The 19,609-nt window shown below is 22.9% G+C and overlaps 3 protein-coding genes and 1 pseudogene across 4 annotated transcripts; 2 read left to right on the top strand and 2 right to left on the bottom strand.

The window, feature by feature from the left end:
* Positions 1-1,877: 1,877 nt before the first annotated feature.
* On the bottom strand, positions 1,878-3,586 carry Bm17330 (Uncharacterized protein; the record flags this gene model as incomplete). The annotated part of the gene is made up of 4 exons (XM_043076238.1): positions 1,878-2,050; positions 2,366-2,546; positions 2,810-2,862; positions 3,400-3,586. 4 exons carry the CDS (start codon positions 3,584-3,586, stop codon positions 1,878-1,880), a joined length of 594 nt encoding a protein of 197 aa, XP_042932172.1.
* A 4,934-nt stretch (positions 3,587-8,520) lies between these two features.
* On the top strand, positions 8,521-13,570 carry Bma-set-27 (Uncharacterized protein; the record flags this gene model as incomplete). Its single annotated transcript, XM_043076237.1, has 7 exons — positions 8,521-8,765; positions 9,177-9,392; positions 9,523-9,691; positions 11,477-11,596; positions 11,946-12,104; positions 12,463-12,703; positions 13,140-13,570. 7 exons carry the CDS (start codon positions 8,521-8,523, stop codon positions 13,568-13,570), a joined length of 1,581 nt encoding a protein of 526 aa, XP_042932171.1.
* Bm18523 lies at positions 11,267-11,344 on the bottom strand (annotated as a pseudogene). Its single transcript has one exon. A coding segment is annotated over exon 1 (78 nt).
* A 2,411-nt stretch (positions 13,571-15,981) lies between the features above and the next one.
* Bm2925 (Lectin C-type domain containing protein) lies at positions 15,982-17,946 on the top strand (the record flags this gene model as incomplete). The annotated part of the gene is made up of 5 exons (XM_001896759.1): positions 15,982-16,181; positions 16,548-16,837; positions 16,940-17,019; positions 17,253-17,403; positions 17,717-17,946. 5 exons carry the CDS (start codon positions 15,982-15,984, stop codon positions 17,944-17,946), a joined length of 951 nt encoding a protein of 316 aa, XP_001896794.1.
* Positions 17,947-19,609: the final 1,663 nt, after the last annotated feature.

Raw genomic sequence — 19,609 nt, 5'->3', positions numbered from 1 at the left:
TTTTTTTTTTTTTTTGCTATAACAAATAATCAATATTCATTAATAAAAATTTCAAAAATTTAATTTGCTACATTATTAATCAAGAATAAAAAATATAACTCTCAATTTTCTTTTCTTTTTTTCCTTTTTTTTTATTTATCAAATTTAAAATTTAAGCATTAATTATGCAAATATTTGTAACTATTAGTCTTATTATTCAATAATACTTGAAATTTTTTTATAAAATATGAATGAAATATTTGAAAAATGAATAAAGTTTAATCTTATTGAAGGAATATTTTAAAATGATTATAGAATAAAACTGCTACATTTAAATTTTTTTTTTTTGATGTGACAATAATATTTTTATGGTAGAAAAATTTTATTATTTGTTCTTAGATTGAATCATAAATACATTGTTGATTCATATCTTATTTTTCAAATGTTTGCGTTTATAAAACTAAAAAAAAAAAGACAAATTTTTTTTTTCCCCTACAAAATATTATTATAAATTCTGAAAATTAGAAATAATTTAAAAATTTTGAAAAAAAAAAGAATTACAATATTGCCAACAAAATTTAAAGTGTTAAAAAAAAAAAAAAAAAACCATTTCAATATTTGTTGCTTGAAATTATAAGTGGAATAATTTGTTATTGATTATCAATGAAATGATAAATATTAAAGGAAAGATTAAACTAAACAATAAATTTTATTGTCGTATTTCAAAAAAATTTTCACATTATTTATAACTTTAATGAAAGAGAGAAAAAGAGAAAAAAACATTAAATGAAATTTTTATTTGCTCAAATGTATGATTTTAATTATAAAAAATTTAATTCGAATAAAAATTAGCCTTTTTTTTTTTTTTTTTGAAATTTTTATTAAACTAAATTATTCCAATAGCAAACAGAGCAAATATTTACAGCATCATTTCAATTTTAATTTTATTAAAATTTTTATTTTTTGTAAAAAGTTTTGATCTATTGAATAAATTGAAAAATTAATTTTCATATCTAATCTAATAATATTAGATTAAATTCTAATTCAAAATTTGAACAGATATTATTAGATGTTATAAATGATTTAACTAATTTAAAAGAATTCAGCAATGCATATGAGATAATATTATGATCATTCGGCAAATACCAATATAAAAGCATAAAATTTGATAAATAAAATATTTTATTTCATTTTTAAAAATGACAAATTTTTCTTTTCAAATTATTTTTTCTTTTCTTCTATTGGATATTAACATAAGGTATTGTTTATTTTGAAAATTGACAATTTGTTGAATTTTTCAAATTTATTGAAAATTTGTAAAGAAGAAAAAAAGACAGAAAATATAAATAACAGATTAATTCATTTAAAAAATTTATAAAATTCATTTAGCAATTGGAATTCTTGTTATTATATCATACATATTAATAACAGTTAACATTATAAAACTATTATACAGGTGTACTATGACATTCAGGTAACACTGATTGCCTTATTGTTCTAGCATTACTATTCATAATTTTACTAAGTGTATAAAACTATTATACAGGTGTACTATGACATTCAGGTAACACTGATTGCCTTATTGTTCTAGCATTACTATTCATAATTTTACTAAGTGTATAAAACTATTATACAGGTGTACTATGACATTCAGGTAACACTGATTGCCTTATTGTTCTAGCATTACTATTCATAATTTTACTAAGTGTATAAAACTATTATACAGGTGTACTATGACATTCAGGTAACACTGATTGCCTTATTGTTCTAGCATTACTATTCATAATTTTACTAAGTGTATAAAACTATTATACAGGTGTACTATGACATTCAGGTAACACTGATTGCCTTAATGTTTTAGCATTATTATTCATAATTTTACTAAGTGTATAAAACTATTATACAGGTGTACTATGACATTCAGGTAACACTGATTGCCTTATTGTTCTAGCATTACTATTCATAATTTTACTAAATGTACAATTTCGACATTTGCAATTATTAAATAATCGATTATCGTAAGCGTACATTTCCTTTCCAACAATCCATTTATCATCGATTATGGTTGATTCTGAAAATGAAAAGAAAACTTTTTTTTTTTTTATTTTAATATTAGTAAAAATTAAAAAAGGAATAGGAATAACGATGAAATTTATTAATAGTTATGAAGAATTATTGTAAATATTACAAAAGTTCTTAAATAGTAAAATTTCAAAATATATTTGTTTCTTTTAATTAGACAAGTAAATAAACAAGCAGATGAAAATAATAAATAGCGATAAAAAGGAAATAATAAATTCAATTTGAAAAAAAAAAAAAAAAAATCGACGTGAAAATGTTTACGCAATATTTACAATATGTGAGAAAATAAAAAAAAAAAAATTACTTGGAAAAGAATCTGTCACATAATTCTCATTAATTGTTGAAAGTGAAATTGGTTGACGTTTCTTTCGACGTCGTCTATATTCACGATGCTTTATATAACTTTGTTTACAATTTTGTTGTTTACAACTTTCTTTAGGTGATATTTGCATATCGCAAATATATTTTGGATATGAAAATTTGTTCTGAAATTAAAAAAAAAACGGAACTGTAATATTATTATGTAATACAAATTGATATTATCATCAATAGTGATTTAAATAGAAAAATTATGTTGGATCAAAAAAAAAAAAAAAAACTTTAGCTAAAACTTACAGTTAAGAATAATCCGTCAAATTTTATACAATTACAAATTTTTAAATTAAAATTTTATTCTATTAATAGATATAATTAATATTCAGTTGTTTCAAAAAAAAAAAAAAAACTTATAAAAAGTATAAGTTATTACTTGGGTGTCGTATTGTTCGAGAAGTGTTATTGCCGATATTTGCTGTTCCTTTTCTAAAAATGAATTTTTCATCTTCAAAACTTTTATCTATTTTTTTTTTTTTTTTAGCTTTTAAAACAAAAACCAACATTTATCAATTTTAATAGATCGATTAAAGTTTAAAAATTTGAATACATTTTTCAAATGTTTTGTAATTAAATTTTTGAATTATTAAAATAATCCAACAAAATTCTTAGTATCTTTTAATAATTTATTCAATTAGTTCTAATAAAAGTGAAAAAAGAAATTTTTTTTTTTTTTTTCTTCAAAGATTAATTAATCCAAAATTTTATTAATATAATGATGAATGTAATGGAATTAATTTTATTCTTAAAATAACTACAAACAAAAAATGAATAAATAAATAAACAAAAGGTAAACAATGAAATATTTTCAAATTTAATCCGATTAATTTAATTTTAATAAATTTATTTAAGATGAAAATGATTTTACTATTATATTTGTCTTCATTAGCAATGATTTTTGAAATAATTTTTGATTTACAAAAAGACTAAAAAAAAAAAAAAAATTTAAAATTAAAAAAAACTAACCATTCTGTTGTTGTTGTTGTTGTTGTTTTATGCAATATTTATGATCGTTAAAAAATGGTTTAAAATATGCTAAATAAAAGAGTGCAAAAATCAGTAGAAAAATACACAGACATGCAAAAAATGTGCATATTATTGCAGTTGTTGTATAACATTCATTTCTAATAGTTGGCGGTGAATCGGTAAACATCACAGAATTGAAATTGAAATTTGAAATTTGAAACAAAAAAAAAATATCGAATCAGATAGATAGCATAGATAGACAGATAAATTTTGTCTTATTAGTATGAAATATAAAATAAAATTTGAGTACTGAAATTGAAAATATCCTACTTTCTTCTTTTTTTTTTTTTATTCAAATTATTAATTTAAAAATTTTGAAAATGAGAAAGTAAAATACAACAAATTACGATTAAAAAAAAAATTGTAAGAGAATACTTTTAAACAAATTTTATTATATTTATTTTATATTTAATTTTAATAATTTATGTGATATTAATGAGATATAATAATGATAATAATTTTCAGAATTTTTTATCCTATATTTTAGCAAATGAACAATGAATAATATTATAATTTTTTTTTTTTTTTTCAAAGATATTTGATGAAATATATTTTGGATAATTTGTATAGCATTGTTCATATTACAATATAGTTGATAATGATAAAAAAAGAAAGTGAAAATAGAACTGAAATAAAAGAATGATCGATAATTAATTTCTATTTGTTTATAAATTCCAATTAAATTTTATAGAACTGAAAATAGCTAACATAAAAGATAACAATTGAATATTGAAATTCAATAATAAATTCTCAACCATTTGCTGTTGCAGTTGTCACCATAACAACGTAAAAAGCCTTTCAAATCTATGTTATTATCATTTATTATTTAAGTCTATTGTTAACATTTTTAAGTTTAATGAGCAAATCAATCATTTGAATTACTAATATCGAAAGGTATTTGCATTTTTGTAGTCTTTTTTGATGCTAATTAAATGCTTTTGGATAGATTTCCGTAGCATAAATAATTATGACTACTAGTAATAATGATATTAATATTAATAATAATAATAAAACAATAATAATGATAGTAACAATAATAATAGTAATGGTAATAATAATAAGATTAATAATAATAATAGCAATAACAATAATAATAGTAATGGTAATAATAATAAGAGTAATAATAATAATGATAATAATAATAATGGTAATAACAATAACAATAATAGCAATAATAATGATAGTAATAATAATAATAATAATACTTAGCATAAGATATCAAATATAAATGTAATTTATTTTGTTAAAATAACAAATTTTTAATTTTTCTTTTTTTGAAATTTTAATGATAAAATATATAAATATAAATATATTATGAGTATAAAATATATAATATATATAAATAAAATATATAAATATAAATATATTATGAAAAATATAAACATTAATAGATAGCACTTTAATTATAAATAATATTTTAATTTTTTTGTATAATTCAGAAAAATTAATTTCTACAAAAAACAAATAACAAAAATCAAATTTGTATGATTTGCCATTTGTGTAGGATTCAATTTTTCTTCTTTTTTTTTTTTTTTTTTTCTCTTAACACAGTGATATTATTTCTTCAATATGAAAATTTTATTGAATTCATAGAAATTCTAAACAATTAATTAACTAATTTATTTATTTATTATTTTTTTTTTTTTTTATTGATATTTGACAGAAATTATAAAAGGTTTTATTTTTATTTGATAATTTTTTGATAATTTGAAATATTTTTGGAAATAATAGAGAAGTGAAAAATATTTGTAAAAATTTATTAAAAAAAAAAAAAAAAACAAATTTAAAATTAGTCTAAATTGAAGTAGATTAAAATGATTTAAAAAAAAAAAAAAATTTATCATTTAGGATTATTTATTTAATTTTAATTACTTAGTTTCTTTGCAAACATTCAAATTTAAATCAAACATTTCTTAGCTATTTAAAAATCAAATTAAATAGTCTATTATCAATTGTGCAAAAAAAAAAAGAATGAAATTATTAAGAAATGTTTTGATAAGTTTTGATTATATCAATGTATAATGAATAAAATTTGTTACTAATTTTTTTCAATTATAATTTTTAACAAAATGAAAAGATCAAAGAATAATTTATTTTAGCACAAAATAAAATTTTATTTAAGTAATCTTGAATTTTCTAACAATAATATCTGTTTGTATTTAAAAAAAAAAAAAAAAACAAACAAAAAAAAATTTGTCAGCAAAATATTTTTAATTCAATTTTTATGCTTTGGAAGAATATTGAAAATTAAATAATCAATAAATAGTCATTTTTCTAATTAAAAAAAAAAAAAAAATACGAAATGGTTTAAATGTGACATTGCGACAAAAAAAAAAAACCAATAAGCAAAAGCACAGAATATTCAAATTATCAAATAATCAATGATCAATCATCGCTTATCATTGATTAGTACAATTAATGATTGTCATTTAATCAGTGATTATCACTTTGTCTAATTATTACATGATCAATTTCAGAAAATGATATAATAATTTGGATTAAATCATCGAGTTTTTATTATTGCTAACTCAAAAGATAAAAATTTAATTTACAAAATTAATTATATTTTCTTGGAAAATTTTGAAATAGTCAAAAAAAAAAAAAAAAAATTAATAATTGCAAAGCAAATGATATTGTAATTTATCAAAAATACTTTTTAATGATATAAATGAAACATTCTGCTACACTGATAAATTTAAATGATAAAAGATAAATTTGAAAAGTATGATACTAGAATATATTGAAATGATTGTTACTATCATTTTAAATAAATATTTGATAGCAAAGTATTCAGACTGATTCTTAAATCTTTTTTTCATCAATGCTATTAAACTTTCAACTCGTACTACCATTAAATTATTTTTTAAAAATTAAAATATTTTATTGAATAAAATGAAAAAGCAAAAAAAAAAAATATGATATAAGAAAAGTTAAAATATTTCATTGAATAAAATTTATTTGATTATAAAAATTTAGTAACAACAGTTATAATTAGGATAAATTTCATCTAATATATGAATTTATTTTTATTATTTTTTTTTTTAATTTTTTTGCAACAATTAATAATTATTTCAATCATTTATTCAAATACTATTTTTAATTGATTTTATTATTAATAATTAAAAATTTGTTATAATTGAAAAAAATTTTTCAATAAATAAATTATTTATAACTTAACATCTTCTCATTTGTATGCAAACCGAATATGAACCTAACGAATAGTAAAAAATTTTAATAAAATTAAAAGTAATTAATTTAATTAACCTTATCGATTAGTTTATTTGCTAAAATATTTTGCAACAGATTTTATTGTTTTATTAATAAATCATTGAAAAAATACAAACCAAAAGGAATTTTTTTTTTTTTTTTTAAGTAAAAAAGAAGTTAAAAAAAAGTTTCTTATATTTAAAAATATAAGAAAATTTATGAAATAAAATTTAATTATACTAGAATTTACATTATAATTAAATTCCTTAAAAGAAATTAATGAATATTTTCATTATGTTTATCATTTTATCAGTATTTATATTATTGTCATATTCTTCCATACATTTCACTGATTGCTTAAGTCAATAACGCCATGCTCAAATAGTTAATTAAATATGAAATAAATTCCTCAAATGAAATTAATGATTATTCTTATCATGCTTATCATCTTATCAATATTCATATAATCAATTCCCTTCAAGTAAATTTTTTGCTTACCATACAATAGATCGATCAGAAAATCATTGATCATTTTCATCTTTCATCATGTTTTTTTTTTTAAAAAAGAAAACAAAAAAATTTTATCATTTCTTCTCGAATATATTATTTCAAATATTTTCTCGAATATATATTATTTAGTCAAACAATATTGCATCTAAAATTCTTAAAAATATTAATTTGAAAAGAAAAAATTGTTAAAATTTTAGTAATTTTTGATCTCTAAGTTTTTGATAATAATAATTTAATAACAATATGATGAATTTAGTCAAATATAAGCAATGAAATTAAATGGAATAATTATCTCTCTCTCTCTCTCCCTCTCCCTCTCTCTCTTTCTTTCTCCCTCTATCTCTCTCAATTATATTAATATGAAATAAAAGAGTTATATTAATAAAAAAAAATGATTTTTCAGAAATTAAATCATCCAACATAATGTTTTCAACAATCAATTTGATGACATTTTAGATGACAAAATATTGATTAGTTAAGATTGTATCATAATAGCATTTTTTAACTAATATAATTCAAAGAGAGAGAGAGAGGGAGAGAGAGTCTCCCTCTGAGAGAGTTATAATTACTCCACTTAATTTCATTGTTTAGCAATTCTATAATCCATTATCAAAATTAATCGAACATTGAGAAATGTAAGTGAACCGTTATTTTTTCATTTCGATCTTATGTAACATTGATCGTTAAGTTGGACTAAATAAATGGTTTAAATCATCAAAAAAGTGTAACTCATTCATTTGTTTTAATTTGTGAACATTTCCATTTCCAAATCTAAGTTATATAGTTTTCAAGTCAATTAATTTAATTTAAAGAACTTATTGAAACACTAAGAAATGTATTAGTGGAAGAATGTGATGGATTTTATTAACATTTTATAGCATATTTTCCACTTCAGTAATTTGTTTTCTACTTTTCTAGGTTTTCTACTTCTTTGTCTCGTATTTCTTTCATTTTTCTTTCTCTTAACTATTTGATTATTATTAAGTGTCTGAAGTGTGAAATGATATTGGCTACTTTCATTGTTGCTTTAGTCTGAAATGAGAAGGGACAGTGGCTTATTTTTATTATCACTTCATACTTTAACATTTGTTTTTTTTTTTTTTTTTCTTAGCAAGTAGAAAAAAAAAGGTTTATGCATTTTAATGTATTTGAAAATAAAAGTGTTAAATCACTTATCGTTTCGTTTTTAAATCACATCGAAAATGGGACATTTATCACTGCCTAAGATATCCTATTAAAACAGATTTTCCTATTGACATGAAAGTTTTTTTTTTTTATCAATCATTCATGAAATTTCGTAAATGTTACTTCAATAAATTGATCTTTCATAAAAGTTGTTTAGCAATGAGTTCAAATAGTGGGTCATTCAGTGGATCATCGTCGTGTGAAAGTTTTGACGTTTCGCAGTACCGAAAGTTTTTGGATGAATTACAAAGACATGCAAGCGAATTATGGGAAATGACACTGTGTCATACTCCTACTTCGAATACAGTCGAACTGCTAAAAGAGCATATGGTGATTCGAGAATCCTTACTAGAAATCGAAACTATGCAAAAAAATTTTTCACGAAAATCAGAAACTGCTTTAACGTGAGTTCGTTGCAGTTAGAATGCTTCTTGTTTCATTAATAAATTATTGAAATGAATGGTCTATCTGAATAGAGATGTTAGTGATGAAGTTGTTCTTCTCAGTTAGATTTAGAATTGGCATCGAGATTACACATTGATTGAGGATTTGCTTAATTCCCCTACTTATTCTGTTAGTTAAGCTTGAAGGTTAATTGCAAGTGAACTTGTTTACTGATATTTATTATTTGGAAAAAGTTGTTCCTTACAAAATGAAAGTGTGAAGACTAAATGAAGAAATGAATATTTCAATATATGTAATTTGTTAATTTCTACATATAATTTACTAGTGCTGAGTTGTATTTAATATTTATATACTGAAGTTTTTTCTCTCTTTAGATATCAAATTCTTAAAATATGTTAATTTTGTTGTAGATATTTGGAACGGCGTAAAGCAGCTCTAGCAAATTTTCTACAGTGGGCCGATATAGTTGGAATTTCTCATTGCTTTGTAAAAATTGCATATGACGAAGATGTGGATGGATTTGGTTTGGTAAGCTCAGATTATGTTACGGTTGGATCAGATTTGTTAAGAGTTCCTCGAAAAGCAATCTTTTCATTGGACCATGCTCGACGATCATCTTTCTTAAAGTAAAATTTTCATTTTTATTGATAAGCTGTAAGATTTTCATTTTTTAGTAATAAGCTGTAAGATACTCAAAAGTGACTTTGGTTTCATATTAATCATATCTTTTCAACTTCATTCATGACAATAAAATTTTCGACGTGCATTTGACCGAGATATAATAATACGTTCAATGGAAAATGTTGCTTTGGCAATGATGCTATGTTGCCAGAAACTAGTTCCGGATTCATATTGGCAGCCATATATTAAAGTGCTTCCTGAGAATTTCAATACTCCTCTATTCTTCACTGTTGAACAGTTACAGGTTGGTAACAAATATCTTTGTATAAATAGAGTTACTAAGTTAATTGTTCAACTATATATTTAAATAGAGATCTGAAGTATCCTAAAATTCTGCTCTCTTTCAATTGAAAAGATTGAATTTGGCAGCAGTAATCTTTTCTGCTTATTAACTCATGTCAGTAAACTAAAATTTTTTGCTTATAAAAAGATTCTATTCCTTTGCTGTTCAACATTCTTTATGTTGCTTTCCTCTTAAAATCTGATTGATCGCATATTTCTATCGGAATTATTAATCACTAACTTATAAATCCCTTATATGAAAGGTAAATGTGATCTATTTCTGCATGTGTCGCACAAATCGATGCAATAGTTCCATTTATTCAGAAGTTGAGTGATATGAACTATCTGCAATCTTATTGGTCAATCAAAAAGAATACTTATCGATTGATTCCTATACCTAACGACTTAAGCTTGCTTTATAGATTTAACTCGCTGACCCATTATGCAAAAGGTACGCTGTCACTCTAATGTAAATTAGCTACAACATCGCTCCCATAGCAAAAACATAAAACTCCAACTGTTTGTAAGCACTCGATTTCAGATTCTATTTCACTCTCCTCCCGGGGTTCTTTTCACCTCTCCCTCACGGTACTTGTTCACTATCGGTCGTCAAGGAGTATTTAGGCTTTGAGGATGATCCCCCATGTTCAAACAAGATTTCACGTGTCCCGCTCTACTCGAGGATTTAAAAACTTTCTACTTATGCAGGACTATCACCTTCTATGGTTACTCTTTCCAGAGTTTTCTAATTCTTATGCTTAAACCACTAGCCTTTCCCGCTTGGGGGCCATTTTTGTAATAATAAAAATATTCTTTGCTAAGCTCTTTTAATGTGCTACCTTTATCCATTAGTTAAAAATTTTAAATGTTACTACCCTTTCTGTTGATTCTGTCTCTGATTGCCCAGTTCATTGAAATTGATATTTCTATACCTAGCTTTCCAGATATAACACGCTATTTCAATATATTGAAAGGTACAATTCAGTTAACTATTGCTTATAATTTCCTGGGCCTTTGTATATTTACATATGCTACTTGATTGTCTTCAGTAAAATTCTTATTTGTTACTATTGTTTAATTTCCTAATATCTTTAAATTACCTAAATTATTATGGATCTTCGTCTTCTTATACTCCTTTCCGCCGTACGTCCTATATTTGTCACTACCTGCAACAGTAATTAAATCTTTACAGTTTGCTTCTGAAGAGTCTTTGCACATTTTTATGAAAGTTGATCCACCATCCTTATTGGATATATGACTTGTGAGTCCACCACCCCCCTCTGTAGCTTGAGCTCTAATTATAGGATATTCAGGATCAATTTTTAATTGAATTTTGATATAATCTCCTGGCATTCCTAGTCTACTTTCCATAGAGTGAGCTGTATTTTTTACATGACCTGCTTCATCACCTTCCCATGCTTCTCTTTCAATATAACCGTATTTTGATAAATCACCTTTATAATTATTATCACCTAAAAAGATATAAGGTTGCGGCAAGTCTTTATTTTTCAGCCGTTTGTTTATTCTATCCAGCACCTTTTTCATTCACACTCTCCAAGTCAAGCTTACATAATTTATCAGCGTAAAAGACCTCTGTTCTGTTTACCTTAATTGGTATATGGATCTTTTTCCAGAAAGCCTTTTCTAGGATTATTTATATCTTTAACGAAAAAATGTTTAATATTAATATCGTTGCATTAATATGCAATATAGCATACTTTCATTTTAACTGCTTTTATTTTTTTAGTTTTTGCGTCCATCACCGTTATTTGAAGAATCGTTATTGCTATACAGAAATGTTTCGAGGCAATTTATTCACTTCTTACTGGAAATTATACGCAGCGATGAATTTCGTCATAGAAAAAAAGTAATATTATTTGATGAAACAATTTTTAATGGATACTTCATTACATACTCACTATTGTTACTTGCTATCATGAAAAAACTTTGTTTTATCTTATCTTTCTGAATTTTAGAGAAACACTTTATTTGTTTATTTATTCAGTCCATAACCCTTATCCTCAAGAAAATTGTTGTTTTCTCCGCAGGCAAGAATAATACTCAGACTAAATCAGATGAACTTTGGTTTACAATGGTTGAAATAAGTTTTATTTTAAGTTTTGATCTCGAAGTTTGTTAATCTGGATAGTTCATAAGTATGTAAACATAGATACCATTTCATTGCATTAGTAAATTGGTTCAATAGGATGTTTTAGAAATCAAAAGAAAAGCTGGAGCCAATATATGTTAATTCTCCTCTCACCGCAACAAATTTCACATTCAATTTATATCGATGGTCCGTTGCATGCATTTCAACGCGTATTAATATGATACCAAGTGAAATGTCAAAAGATGATGTAGGTCAACCACGACTGGTGCGTTTCTTAAATTATTGAAAATTCACTTTTTAGATAGAAGGCTTTAATCATATGTGTGAATTTATTCATTCTATTGTTATGCTACTTTACTTAGGACATGTCAGTTAAGTTTGAGTTTTTTTTTTTTTTTTTTTCTTTCCAATGAATTTTTTCTCAGTAAGAATTTCTATGCAAAATATGCTGTTATATTTATTATTATAAATGTCGAGAATTATTGGTGGTGTCTTAGTTTCAAATTTTTGAAATTTTAAATAAGACATAGTGATTCAAATAGCATTATTTCTCATTATTTTTTGTCTGATAGTCGTTCGTACATTTTTTTTTTTTTGTTTAATTGCATCTTTTTTAAATTCAGATACCTGGATTGATACCATTTCTGGATATGGCAAATCATAGTTACATTGAGGGAACTTTTCATGAATCAGTACATTTTTCGGTTGAATTTGACTGTGCCGAAATTATTGCTGTTCGAGATTACAAACCTTTAGAATCTGTGAATATTTTCTACGGTTGGCGAAGCAATCGTGATTTCCTGCTGCATAATGGTTTTGTACCTTCCGAGAAAAACACTCGAGATATTTATAAGTTGAAAATTGGTAGGTTGCAAATTATTTAGGGTATATTTACACAAAAATTTTCAAAAGAATATTGAAATCAATTTTTGGTGACCATCAGTAAGGCTGCTCTCCCGTTCTCATCCTTCTCAAGCAAAAACATAATCTGCAAAATGCAAAATACTCTACTTGTTTACCTCATTGAAATGTTACGAGTGTTCGACAATTTTTCATTTGTTTTTGCTGCTGTTTATGAGAAACAAAATTTTATTAGTGAAAAGAAAAAAACAAAATTTTTTTAAGTAAACTTATGGTTGATGCATTTTATTCGTTAATTTATGCCGAATATTGAAAGATGGATATTTCTGTTGTAAAATTGACATCAAAGTTTCAGAAGCAAAATCAACTGGAAAAAAGAAGATAATAAACGATAAGCCAAAAATCATAGTTGTTTTCTCTTAAAAGGTACTGCTTTCAGGACTTCCAAAATCGAAACGTGAAGTTGCACGCATGCGTTTATTTCATGACCTTGGTTTTGTTGCTGAATCGACAATTTTCGCTTTTGAAATAAACATATCAAAGCCATATTTCCACGATTTATTGTTTCGTTTTGCTCAAATTTATGTTTTGGATGAAGTATTTTCAACAACTGAACAAGTGGAAGAAGCACTGAACTCATCAGATAATGTTCGAAAAGCTTGGAATTTTCTTCATGATCGTTTTGCTCTTCTCCTTAGAGCATATGATAGAGTAGCCGACCCGATTAAAGTGGCGCATTCAGAATCATCTGAATTTATCAAATATAATGCAATTCGAAAATCTATGGTTGAAAGGTTGAAATTATCAGAAATGGAAATTTTACAAAATGTGAAAGATTTCTGCAATGAGAAGCTACTAGGAACAGCTTAATTAGAGAAACTCTTTTCTTGAGTAAAATTCTACTATATATTAGACTGAGATTTCTTATTTTCTTGTTTACTATGTATTAAATTTGTTGATGTATTATCAATAGTTAGCTATTTTTATTATACTTCTGAGTTATGATTGTATCTGTTTTGACTACTTAGAAATGAATACTTATTAATGAAGTGTGGATACGCTGCCATTGGAAGTCAGATAAATAAATGCATCATTTTGTTTTTGTTATTAAACACTGAATTTGTATATTAATAAGTTATCATCATCATCATTATCATCATATATTTATAGTACTATTTTTTATCCTACATATTTTGTGTAATCCTTATAAGAATAGTGTTTTTTTTTTCTTTTTTTTTCATGTAAAAAATGAATAAGTGCGCTAATAATAGAAAAACACAAAAATCGTTTGTGTTGTCTTATCACTGAATCGTTTTTGTTGTCTTATCACTGAATCGTTTTTGTTGTCTTATCACTGAATCGCTTTTGTTGTCCTATCACTGAATCGTTTTTGTTGTCCTATCACTGAATCGCTTTTGTTTCTCTTTTTTGTTGTCCTATCACTGAATCGTTTTTGTTGTCCTATCACTGAATCGTTTTTGTTGTCCTATCACTGAATCGTTTTTGTTGTCTTATCACAAATTGTCTTTGTTTTCTTGTCAAAAAGTAGTGTATTTTTTGGCAGTTAAAATATTTACAGTCATAAATACTGTTCTGCAGATGTCAAATGATTGAGAGTACTTTAAAGAGATGAATTAAAGCAAAAATATAGCTCGTGACATAATTTTGATAACAATTTTGAATAGGAGAATAATTTTGATAATATCATAATTTCAAGTTTATGCATCAATCATTTACATCAATCGTGAGCTGACCTTTATGACATTTTCGAAACTCAAATTTTTTCTTTTTTTTTTTTCTGTTTGATGTAATTGTGTAATAAAGTTATATCGCAGAGAACAGATGATTTTTGCACCGCAAAAGATGAATTGATTACAAATTTTTCGCATTTTTGTAAAATTAAAGCGATTAGAAAAATTTCCCTAAATCTAATGATGTAATTTTAAATTTTTAAATAAAGAATCAATTTATATAATTTTAAAATTATTAGTTGTCAAATTAGCTTTAAAATTATTGATTTGCAATCTAAACTAATCACCACAATTTAAGATAATGGAATTTGGTAAATAATTAAAAAAGAAGGATGAAGTATGAAGATTAAAATGATTGAAAAAATGTATGTGCATTTTGTCATGATGATTTTAAATTTTTTTGTATAGAAATTGAAAAATAATTATATAAATTGACTCTTTATCTAAAAATTTAAATTAGATTTTAAATTTTTATTTAATTGAAATTACAAATGATTAAATGAGAATCAAATTGTATTACTTTATTTAATCTAAATAATAATAATAAAAATAATAAAAAAATCATTTATCATACAAAGTAAGTAGACATAAAGAAGTGATGATTCGATAAAGATATTTTATAGAATTCAAAAAAAAAAAAAAATTCTTTTTTATTATTTTAAGTGACATAAATATGTGACAGTTGCATAAATAATAAAATAATACAGAAAGGAATTATGAATGAATAAATTAGAAAAATTTAGAAAATTTTCTAGCAAAATAAATTGATTCAATTCAAATTTAAAAATATTAGTATTTGCAAAAATAGGTTATGCATGATTATTCGTCTTTGAAAGAATATTTAAGAATGTTTGATTTACTTCCCGGTCAATTGAATTTATTTTTGTTTGTATTTTTTGATCACTTAAAATGCCAACAATATTTGTTCATTTGCTAGTTTCTCATTAATGCCATCATCGTTTATAGCCAACAATCATTTTTTATCTTTTAAATATTGCAATTATTTTAAATATCATAATTATTTCAACTATCATGATTAGTTTAAATATTATGATTATTTTAAGTATCATGATTATCTTAAGTATTATGATTAATTTAAATATCATGATTTATCTGGTCATTTTTGCTATTATATATCCTATTAGATATTAGTAATTACACTTTTGAGTAATTGAGCTATAATCAACAAAAAAAAATTAATTTAAAAATGAATTTTAATTTATATGATTAATTAGAATAACTATTTATTTCATATATTAATTTAATAAATGTTTACTTTTATGATGAATATTTTCATATTAACAGAATTTGTCGAATAATATAAAAGTGTTAGATTTAAATTAAGATCGAAAAAAAAAAAGAAAAACTGATTGTAATATTATATAAGTATTAGCATCGTATGATTATCGCAATGTTAAATGTAATTTTTATAAAAATATGGTAGTATGAAATTTGTTTTTTTTAAAATATTTAATTTAGATTATTGATTTGAAAGGGAAAAAAAAGAAAAACAGAGAAAGAAATTAAAAAATGTTTTATCAACTATCATCTATTTGGTTGCATATTTTACTATCAACCATTTGGTTTCATATTCTCGAATTAATACAACGCTGTAATGGATGTTTAGCAACCAGTGCGGTGACAAAACCAAAATCACATCCAAGCACCTATAATCCTCGTACACCGACAACAACCATTGCACCAAATATTCAATGTTTTCCAGTTGCAAGGTGAAATATTCTAGCATTTTTTCAAATATAATTCATTAAGAATATTAGATTAATGAGCCAAGTTTATAATCTGTAAATTATTAAATGATAAAATTGTATAAATATTAGTTTATAATAATTTTTTTTTTTCATAATAATAATAAGAATATTGAGGTTTTTTTTTTTTTTTTTAATTGATAAATTATTGATATTATTTAATTGTTTTACTAATCTAATTTAAATTTAATTTCCATTAAATTTTAATATATTTTGTCTTAATTCATCTAATTATTGATAAGATTGTATAAATATTAGTTATAAAATAAATATTATGCAAATATTTATTTCAACTAATTATCATTTACCATTTTATACAAAATTTTATAGGCAGAAGCGTAATTCTCTATCATCAACCTCATCAGCATCAAATAATCTATTGGTAAACAATTTGCCAGCAAATTGTTTACCAATAGATTATTTAAAAACAGCAATGGCTGAAATGAAAGCAGGTCTAGTGCAGCAGAGTGATTCATTTAATTTTGAACATAAATTAGAGGAAAGCTCACTTTTTCCATCAACCATCTCAAAACATCCAGCAATTGCTATTGAACATCACACTATCAATGATAACAGTGATAATCATCAACTGTTATCATCACAACATCAAACTGAAAAATGTTAGTGTTAATATTTTAGTTAATTTAATAAAAACTAAATCATTTAAGCCAAAATTTACTTTTAAAAATATTTTTGCTCTTTTTTTTTTTTTTTTTTTGAAGTATGTCGAGATTTTGAATGGGATGGACCAATTTATCTTTATAATCAATCATTGAAAATAAAAGTACCATATTGCTATAAGGTATGATATTTCCTCCTTTTTTTTTTAATTTTAGGAAATTTATTTACAATATTTGTATGCAATCAATTATTAGTATGAGAAATAATGAGCAATGTAATAGAATTTTTATAGATATTAATTACTACTTATTTTAATTGCTATTTAATATTTTAATTAATTAATTAATTACTATCTACTGTTTATTTTAATTAAAAAAAAATATTTTAGGTACTAATTACTAATTATTTTTTCAGTACGTTGCAAGCATTGACGATGACACTGATGAATTAACCATGTTGACACAAAAAAGCGCACGTGAAAAATGTCGTTCGTACAGTGATATAAATGGTGGTTCATCTGATTTAGTATCCATTCATTCGAATGATGAAAATTATGATTTACAAAGTATAATTTAAAAAATTAAATTTATTTTTAAATTTAGTAAATAAAAAAAAGAAAATTTTACAAAAAATTACATTTAAATACTAAATAAACTTTTGCACTTTTTATATTCTAAAATAATAAATACATTTTCATTCCTTTTTTTTTTTTTTTTTTTTTTTTTTTGCTACTTTTTCAACTTTTTATTTCTGTTCGATTAATTTTTTCCTATTTGAATATTTTACAATGGAAAAAAAAAAAAAAAAAAAAGAAAATTTTTCTTAACAAATATTAATTAAATGATTTATCTTCAAAAATTTACCAACATTATTCCCAGGTACATTAGCATTTTTTGGCTGGCAATCTGCATGGATTGGTCTTGCTTACGATGATGTCCATACAACATGGCATTGGACCGATGGTACAACTCTGTCATTTTCAAAACTTTCACTTCGTAATCCATCCCAGCACTGTGCTATACTACTAACAAATGGTTCATGGATTTCAGAAGATTGTAAAAGTAACACTGTGTCACATTTTGTTTGTAAAAAACAAGCATTTGCATAAAATATTAACGCTAAAATATAATGTCGCAGAATATTGAATGTCACTGATTCGCCAAATAATAAATAATAATAAACACCAAAAAATAAATAATAATAAACGCCAAATAATAAATAATAATAAACACCAAATAATAAATAATAATAAACGCCAAATAATAAATAATAATAAACACCAAATAATAAATAATAATAAACACCAAATAATAAATAATAATAAAAATAATAAATAATAATAAACCAAATAATAAATAATAATAAACACAAATAATAAATAATAATAAACACCAAATAATAAATAATAATAAACACCAATAATAAATAATAATAAACCCAAATAATTAATAATAATAAATAATAATAAACACCAAATAATAAATAATAAACACCAAATAATAAATAATAATAAACACCAAATAATAAATAATAATAAACACCAAATAATAAATAATAATAAACAAAACAAAAAAAAAAAAAAAAAAAAAAAAAAAAAAAAAAAAAAAAATAAAAAAAAAAAAAAAAAAAAAAATAATAAATAATAATAAACACCAAATAATAAATAATAATAAACACCAAATAATAAATAATAATAATAAACACCAAATAATAAATAAACTAAATTTTTATTCAAATATTTGTTGTATTTTTTAGGTTAACATTGATTATACTGAATTATTTTCTTTTTCCATCTTTATTTTATCTTGTCAATCAGTGATCATAATCAGCTTTGATCTAAATCATCAAAATGATTGATTGTTTGATTGATTGATCAGACAGTGTTAAACAACGAATGATTGATCATTCAATCTTATCAGTTTCTGACTAATTCATTTGACTAATTGATATTTTTCATTATCTTATCTTATCATATAACATTTCTGATCATCTTATCATCATATCCATCCATAAATAGTTTAAGCTGATCAGTTCCGTCTCTAAACATTTACTTACTTTAAGTAAACTTACAAAAAAAAAAAAAAATTGTTATATCAATTCACTTTTACTTTTATGATATTTCTGAGTTATTCTGCAACAAAAATATTTTTATTCAATTAAGTTGCTTCAGAATTACAAATTAAAAAAAAAAAAAAAAAGAAAAAATCGATTTGTATCAATTTTAATTGTTGTGAAAAAAATTTTCTCAACAAATGAAATTCCTTAATTAACACTTATTGAGGAAATATAATCAAAAACAAATATTTTTAACTGCATTTCTTTTTTCTTTAGTTTAATAATCATTCAATAAAAAGATGTTTTTCAAATTTTCCTAATAATAACTACTTGAAATATTAATTTAGGAAGTTATATTTAAATATCAGTAATTAATTATATTTAAATATCAGTAATTGATTAGCAAGAGAAATTTGCATCTATTATTAAAATATTCTTTCCTTTTTTTTGAAATGATTATAAAAAATGAAAACTAAAATTATCAAATAATTATCAAATCTTTTTCATAAATATTTATGTGTGTAGTTATTATATCATTGCATTTGATATATAATATAATAATAATTCATTAATTTCATTTTGCCAATTTACTAATTCTGTTTATCATATGTTTAAATAAATTTAAACATATGGTGCATTTTAATGTTAGATATTATCGTTTATCTTTTAGAATATTTTTGAAATTCTAATAAGAAAAAAACATTTATTCTTTCTTG

This window comes from Brugia malayi, assembly GCF_000002995.4.
Source record: "Brugia malayi strain FR3 genome assembly, contig: Bm_v4_Chr1_scaffold_001, whole genome shotgun sequence".
NCBI lineage: Eukaryota > Metazoa > Nematoda > Chromadorea > Rhabditida > Onchocercidae > Brugia > Brugia malayi.
This window is presented reverse-complemented; position numbering and strand designations above follow the sequence as displayed.